At 41.4% G+C, this 8,363-nt stretch overlaps 1 protein-coding gene across 2 annotated transcripts; it reads right to left on the reverse strand.

Annotated features, from left to right (window-relative positions):
* Positions 1-1,302: 1,302 nt before the first annotated feature.
* On the reverse strand, positions 1,303-8,357 carry LOC123047568 (DNA ligase 1). Of its 2 annotated transcripts, none has more exons than XM_044471155.1 (18): positions 7,266-8,357; positions 7,060-7,176; positions 6,725-6,826; positions 6,528-6,641; positions 5,421-5,651; positions 5,249-5,343; positions 4,987-5,074; positions 4,636-4,767; positions 4,175-4,287; positions 3,480-3,581; positions 3,158-3,219; positions 2,992-3,063; positions 2,848-2,921; positions 2,696-2,752; positions 2,023-2,100; positions 1,862-1,939; positions 1,669-1,782; positions 1,303-1,562 (listed from the first exon to the last, which is right to left on the reverse strand). In XM_044471155.1, exons 1-17 carry the CDS (start codon positions 8,109-8,111, stop codon positions 1,714-1,716), a joined length of 2,430 nt encoding a protein of 809 aa, XP_044327090.1. In that variant the 5' UTR covers positions 8,112-8,357; the 3' UTR covers positions 1,303-1,562; positions 1,669-1,713. The 2 variants fall into 2 exon arrangements, with proteins under 2 accessions (XP_044327090.1, XP_044327098.1); XM_044471163.1 differs by having other exon boundaries at positions 1,303-1,565.
* Positions 8,358-8,363: the final 6 nt, after the last annotated feature.

Consider the following 8,363-nt stretch of genomic DNA (forward strand, 5'->3'; position numbering starts at 1 on the left):
AAAAATGGACGGCAACGACTATGGCGGGGATGGTGTCAATCGTGACCGCATACGTGTATCACATACATGTCACCGACATACGGGCTAGGAGAAAGACAAACCCTATCCAAATTTGGACCGAAAATAGGTCGTGGACGGACAAAGAACTGACACCTGTCTATTTGGGTTGCTGCATTGGGTCACTATTTCTATTCATTTCGACCTAAACGGCTGTGTACGGATCAAACGTTGGAGTTGGCCTAAGAATCCATGCGGGTCTACAACCGGAAAGGAGGGTCGTACGTTGAAGTTGGCCTAAGGATCTGTGCAAGTCTACAACCGGAAAAGAGGGAGGAAGGAAGTAGGAGTATTTTCTTTGGATCAATGTCACTTTATCAGGCAGCATCCGTTACGTGCCTCCAGCTTCAGTGGATTTTACATCGTTCAAAGGTGCATCCGAGACCATCAACAATGGTGTCCTAAAGATGAAGACAACGCTGGCGTAATAGCCCAAGCGTGACACCAGCTGTAGTGAAGGTCACGCCGTGCCACCGTGCCAGAAAAGCTGCACCATTTCTTTTTCAAAAACTTCCAATCTTTCATGATCTTTCATCTTCAATCATGACAATACAACAAACACCAGAAATAATAAAAAATTACATCCGAATTCATAAACTATCCAGCGACGACTACAAACACTAAAGCAAGCCAAAGTCACGCCGCCGTCATCACCCCTCCCTAACCAGGGCCAGACACAACTTGTAGTTAATCTCTACAATTTCATTTGGAATGTTTTGGCAACGGTACTGCAGTGGTATTGCTTGGTATTTAATGATGCAGGTAGTGGATTTGATATCGTACATCTTACTCTGTGCTCTCAAAGTTATTCAATTGCTTCAGTTCCTTTGAAAAGGTAGCGTAGAAAAAAAAATTGCTATGTTGGTAGAATGGCAACCACTCACCAAGGTGTTATAAACCCCTGAGGCCTGTGCACAACTACTTAAGGCCTTGTTTGGTATTAGTGTATTTTAAGGAATTGGTGGGGATTATCCCAATCAAACCCCTAAATCCCCACATCCCAAAACACCGTTTGGTTCTATTGTACTTGACATGTTTCATCCCCATATTTCCCCACAAATCCCCCAACTCTAGTGCATTTTTCTCAATACCCAATACACTACCCCTACACAGTGGATTGGGGATAAATGGGGATTTGAAATGCACACCCCTGAATGCACACCCCTGTGGGGATTATCCCCACCAATCCCCTCAAAAACCCTAGTACCAAACAAGGCCTAACTCTAATTAATCTGGAGGATCGGGTTTTGAAATGTAGCATCCACAGCTCTCGCCAAATGAAAGCTGCCTTATGCACATCTTTGGGTTGTGTTAGTGCACTTTGCAACTATTCAATTTTCCTACCATGCACACCCCTGAATAGCATGTATTACAGTTTCGTCACTAAAACCAGAAAACAAACAAAAAGTTGCACAGGATTACATGAAATGAACAGATCTCAAGATGTCGAAGTCGGTTTGAACAACGACGAAGCAAATCACCGGACATGCATTCTTGACCATGTCCTGCTAAATGTTCACAAAGACAGGAAGCAAACAATTATCCAACAAGCGGTAAACATGCATATAAACTGTCCAAGTTAAACAAGGAGAAAATGTATCTGGTGTTTACCTCAACAAGTCGTGCATACAAATGCACATAAAAATGGGGTCAGTCTCAGTCATCATCCTCATCTTCTTGGTTGTGCGAGTGGTTTATTTTTTGAGCACGATACATGTCAGCAACCTGGGAATTTGAATACAAATCCACATGAAGACTCTAAACAACATACATATCATTAAGAAAAAAGCAACAGAAAACTTACTTGCTCAGCTGTGGTTGCATGTTCTGGGTTTTTATCATCACGCACCCGCAACAAACGAGGAAATCTTAGAGAGATGCCCTGATTCAATTCAAACTTTAGTCTAGCCATACTCTGCATATTTTAGAAATGGGGGAATGAGGAGATCAAATAACATTACCGACCTTATTTGGATCAACTATCCCATTAGCAGCGCGATGAACTGGACTTATGCTCAAATCAGCAGCTTTGACCTCCCACACCTGATGACCGGTGAAAAATGATTAGTTTGCAAACACCAGCAAGTCTGAAATTAAAATCATCATAACCCCCTTAAGCTATCAAGTGTATATATAGCCAACAATTTTCAGAGTCAACACCAAATGCAGATAAAATGCAGGTAGATGCTAATTTTCACCTTAAACGCGCTGTTTTCATTGCTATACATGAACTGACACAGCAAGAAAATTGATCCCGTGACTTCAAAATAAATGGGCAGCGAGATATAGCAGGAATAAGTTCTTTCCTTATTAATTACTCGAAAACTCCATCGCAAAAAAAAAATTACTCGAAAACTAACCAGCACATGGCCTTAGGAACATAGACAAATATGTTCACTCTGAAGTTGCTAGATTATTAATGATAATGGGTTAATTATCACTCTTTCATTACAAATCAAAAATAGTAGAACAAGCTAAGATCAATCAAATAAAGACTAGCAATGACAAATGACAAAAGTGAAAAAAAATATAACGAACTAATAGTAACTACTCCCTCTGTAAAGAAATATAAGAGTGTTTAGATCAGTAAAGTAGTGATCTAAACGCTCTTATATTTCAGTTTCAATGTGCATATCACCTCTGACGGCTCAAACCACACATCTGGGTCAGTCGTGTCAGCGAACCTATAATATGCCTGCAAAAAATAAAGCATTACTATATACCATAACAACAGGACAGGATATTAATAAAAGAACCATTATGCGACAAGCTGGTCAATTAATGTATCACCTTTGGGTTCTTTATTACTTTACTTCGAAGGCTCGTAGAACGCTCTTCAAGTTGTTGCTCAGAAAATCCAGTACCTACAATTATATAAATATGAATATAAAGAATTGATTCACCATTCAAGTAATTTAGGGTTACAAAAAATACCTATATTGCAGATTGTTTGGTATTCTTCATTATGCTCATCATAGCATGCCAAGAGGAACGATCCATATACACCTTATTAAGAAAAAAGGCAAAAGATGATCAGATAAATGCAAACAGAACTATAATAATCAATTTATTTTAATCTTCAGTATGCATGTTTAATTACCTGTTCGTTTTCCTCTTCCATGAAAAGCAGCAATTGGCACTAAGTCTAAAGAATCTCCAACACTGGCCAAAAGAGCAATACACCATTGGTAGAACAAAATGTTAGTATTTATTTTACTGACATCAAATAAGTCTCTGCTGTAAAAACTTGTTGACAACCCAAAACTCATAGTAAGGTGTCATGTCACAGCATAAATGATGAGACAATAACATGAGGGATAAATATGCCATCTATATCCTGTGCTCCATAACTATTGTCTAGATTTCCATGTTGTGCAGGCAAAAATGAGGAGTGAAATCAGGATGGCATGAAATATGCTAACCTGTCCATGTAATCTTTCTTCAATTTCAACCAATTGTTTGACCGCTTCGCTGGCTCATATGTAGCATCCGTATCCAATGTCTTGATAATCAACCCTTCACAACTTCAAAATCACTTAAATCTTAGTGCCAGAAAAAAAAATGGCAAAAGAAAACGGTGGTGGTTAGCATTAATAATAAACCCTTCACAACACAGTTCCATGTAAACTCCCCTCACCCATTTTTTCCTTTACTGGAGTCCTGATATATATTCCCTCCGTTCCTAAATATATGTCTTTCTAGGGATTTCAGTATGGACTACATATGGATGTATATAGACATAGTTTAGAGTGTGGATTCACTCATTTTGCTCCGTATGTAGTCCATATTGGAATATCTAGAAAGACTTATATTTAGGAACTGAGTGATAGATGCTACAGTTAACACTTGCTTATTTGGCCACTTATTTTCACAGATATGTATATATCCAAGGTGGCTAAGATTTTGTAGGATGTACTCTCACAGCAATCAAATAGATCTAACAATGGGAGGCCAACGTGAAGTGAAGCAAACAATAGAATGCGTTATAAGTACTAATTTTTATGGAAAACTCGACTGTTATTTGCTTTGTATAAAGTGAACAAGGAAACACAGCTCATCGGTAGCAGACATATAAGCTGGCTAATTGTAAAGTGAAAGCTCTACAAAATCCAATTACCTGGAGTTGACAGATAAGTCAAGAAATTTTTGTATCTCCTCGAGGTCATTTGATGTAATTGCAGTTGCCAGTTGAAAAACACCTGGCACTTCCTCGAAAGAGTTGTAAAGATGCTGCCAAGTATTCAAAGCCAATAAATAACTACATCTTTCGAGAGTCAAGACAGCCAAATGAATTAGTCTTTTTTTAGGGTGCAACCACGTCACTTTCTTGTTTATCAATAATCAGATTGTACACTTACCAGTTTCTGTGGATATACATGTACGACACACATGATTAGGGAATTAATGGCGAGCTTAAAATGGCTCAAGTAAAACACTACGACTAACAAATATGGTGTAACAAAAGAAATCTGCAATCACAACTTTCTGAGGACATACCTACAGAATAGGATAGATAACCCAACTAGACAGCAGAATGAAATTATATATTATTAGGAGTCTACATGACTTGTACAATACCTCTCGGCGAACTTTAAGTTGTTCCTGGAGAAGAGGTTTCCCATTGATGTAAAGAATATCAAAGCCAAAAGTACAGACTGATACTTTGATGTCATTTATAGTAACACCCTTGCGGGCCCTTGTGCTGAGTATCTGGAAGTAAGTAGAAAGATATCAGCATCCTTACAACTAGCAGTGACAGGTACATGAAAACTAGGAAAAATTAAGGTAAGTATGATAACCAGAGGCATTAGTTCATCTACTACATACAACAGTTTTCATTGTACATCAGCTATAGGTTATAAACTCAGTTATAAGTATGGTGGTCAATGGAAGTGAGCTTACTCATCTTAATAGAGAAAAAATACAAACCTGAAAGGGTAAAATTCTCTTCTTTTCGCGGTCATAAGCAACAATTTCGCAATCTAAGACAAATGACTTAACTGTAGGCTTTCGGATTCTGCATTGAGATAAGTAAAAATTGTTAATTCTCAGAATTAGTAGTGCAACAGGAAATGTGCAATGGACATGCAGATTAGCTATGAGTTTGTAAACAGATCTAGCTTATCAAGGCTAGCACATATAGGCATGGAGCTTCAATAAATTGGTAGGTGAAATGAAAAGGTAAGTATACCTAGAAATTGCATCAACAACATCAGGGTACTTCCCAGTATTCCTTTCAGCGTTCCGACTATAAATTTCTACTGTTCCATCCTCCATGCAATGAATCTTGCAAATTATAGTGTTATTTGAGATTAGCATGGGCAAAATATAAAATAGCTAATACCCATGAGGCTTGCTTGTACCTGGGCCCGTTCACCATCATACTTGTACTCACAAGTGTACTCACGACCTTGAAACTTGTCAATAATCTCTGAGACAGATTTCGTTGCTTTTGCCAACATAGGACCAACAGGGACGCCTATGGAGAAATTGCATGTTTCTGGAAGTTTCCAAACTCCAGCATCAAGAAGAGTCGGGACAATTTTATCATAGATTGGAAGAACTGAATATGCTTCTTTAATTATTTTTGCAGCCTACACAGAAGAGAGGGTATAGAAATATTAGAATGATCATACCAGTCAGTATCCATGCACAGATTTCAGGCAATATGAGAAAGAAAACTGAAAACATGAGAACATGTTGCACATGCACACAACACAATGCTACGATCAATACTACAAACTACAAAAACAGCGACTAAAGATATATAATTATTATATGTTCCAATTTCACAATAGTTCAACAAGATTAAGTAGTGATTAGAGGAGCCACTACAGAAGGATTATGGGTGTGTTTGTTTGAGCACAAGTTCACGCCACCAAAAACTTGGCTAGTGAATCTTTTGGTCAAGGTTTTGCCACCCCATGTTTTGGCCATGTTGGCAAGACAAACAGAGTGGGCAAAGAGGCATGACCAATTAATTGATAACATTGTCACAACCAAACATACTCCTTCCGTTCACAAATATAAGATGTTCCAACTTTTTCCTGAATTGGATGTATATAGACACATCCGCAAAAAAGGATGTATATAGGATGTATATAAGATGTTCCAACTTGTTCACTCATTTCAGTCTGTATGTAGTCCATATTGAAATATCCAAATCATCTTATATTTGTGAAAGGAGGGAGTACCGTACAAGCCTCAATGGCTTCAGGTGACAGAAATGATTTTTTTATAAATCCTTACCATTACCAAGGTAGCAAGATATTCTGAGAGAAAGAACAGGGATACAAAAAAGGAATTCAGCATGTTGCCAAAAAGTCATAGAAACAGCAGGATACAAGCCTTGAGGGGTAGACTAAATTAGTAAAAGCTGCAACAGCATGTGGACAATAAGAGTTCAACACCTATCTGCACAAATATAAAATTAATGTAAAATTGTAAATAAAAGAAATAAGTGCATCAACCTCTTCGAAAGGTGATTGGACTTTTTTTGGCGGGGACCCTTTTTCAGAATATACAGCAGCTTGCCCAAGAGCCATTTGGACAGTTTTCTCTGCCAACCCAATACGCATCTTCGACTGCAACAAGTGCCAGTTCAGGGGTTTCTTGCAAAGAACATATGAATACTTAAGTGCAGTTAACTAAACATTGCAATATTTACCTGAAGAAGTCGTATAATGTATTGAGGTTCACAGTCTGTTGCAGCGACAAGAAGTCCTTTGATATGACTTCTTTTCTTATCTTGACTGTCTTTGCCAGATTCCTGAAAACATCATGATTGCTAAGTGATTTCTGAAGTGACACTGCATTCTGCAACCAGCTAATCATCTCTCCAATATAACCGATTACTAAACAGAGTGGATTTATTTCCAATAATTAAGCATTTCAAAATCAACCCAATAGAAAAGAAAAAAACATTTCATTTTGAGAATATCAAGCCACAGTAAGGGTTAAAATGACACTTTATAGCTTGAGTAAAATGAGAAAGCATATTACCTTTGCGATTGTCCGAAAGGTATCAAGCACACGTGATATTGTCAGTGGTTTTGGCTTGTACATCATCTTCTGTGATGACCTGCTTGCTTTCGCCACGAGCCCCAAATCACCCAATTCCTACAGTGATGAAGACACAAAGCAATCAATTTATGCTCAAACCCCATTGCTGTTGCTCACTGCAGAACCTAAATTTCACAACTAACAACCTTGAGGTTCTTTTTGACATGCTCCTCTTTGCGGCCATATGCCTCGGAAAGTGCACGGATGATTGATGCATCCCCAATACCAAGCTCAATCCCTTCGTGAGGTGGCGCAATCCGGTTAGCCGAGAGGTATACTGTCGCAAGGAGATCCTCTGGTGTTGTGGCAATAGTTGTACGGAACACGTTTGACAGGATCTCTGTAATGACAATCCGTCCAGACTCGTTGGAAATGAGGTCGAGTGCCCGAGCCAGGAACAGGAATGGCACAGGTTCTCCGGGCTTCCAGTAGGCAGCAGCCATGGGATCAAACTCACTGCCTTTCTTCTTGAGCTCGAGAGTGGTATTCACCTCCTCTGACTTGGTGGCATTTGAGATTTTGGTCTTCTTATCATCGGATTGAGACGCTTGGTCTTTAGATTGAGAGACAGGGGCTTGGTCAGAGGGCTTGGCGTCAGATTTGGCCGCTAGGGCTTTGGCCCTCTTCGGCGACAGGGGCTTCTCCGCGGCCTCCAATTTCGCGGCCGCGGCTAGCGTTTTGGACCTCGTGGGCGACGGGGACCTCTTCTTCGCCTCAGGAGCGTCGTCGGCCTTCGACTTGGACTTGGGTGGCGACGACGGGCGCTTCGACTTGACGGGCGACTTGGCCGGCGAAGGCGGCTTCTCGTCCACCGCCGGCTCGGCCGTCGCGCCGTCGGCCTCGGCGGTCGTCTTCGTCCTGGGCTTCTTCGGAGACGGGACCCCGGAGGCGGCCGGGGCCCCCTTCTTGGCCTTCCTGGCGGCGTCCCGCGCGTTCCCCATGAGCACATCCGCCACGGAGCGCTTCCCCCCGGCGCCTCCCGAGGACGACATGGCCGCTCCCCCCGCGGCTAGCGGCTTCACCGCCTCCGCCCTCTTCAGCCTCGCGGGCGGCCTCTTCTCGCCGGATTTGGCGGCGGCAGGGGGGGCGCGGCGGGAGGAGGAGGAGGAGGAGCAGAGGCGGCGGGGGCGGAGGAGCAGGGGCGGCGGGGCGAGGGTAATGGCTAGGGTTTTAGGCGAGGGGAGCGGGCGGAACTGGCATCGCAGCAGGGAGTGGAGCGAGGTGGTGGCTCGAGGGAGGAACAT

This window comes from Triticum aestivum, chromosome 1A (genome assembly GCF_018294505.1).
Source record: "Triticum aestivum cultivar Chinese Spring chromosome 1A, IWGSC CS RefSeq v2.1, whole genome shotgun sequence".
Classification (NCBI taxonomy): Eukaryota; Viridiplantae; Streptophyta; class Magnoliopsida; order Poales; family Poaceae; genus Triticum; species Triticum aestivum.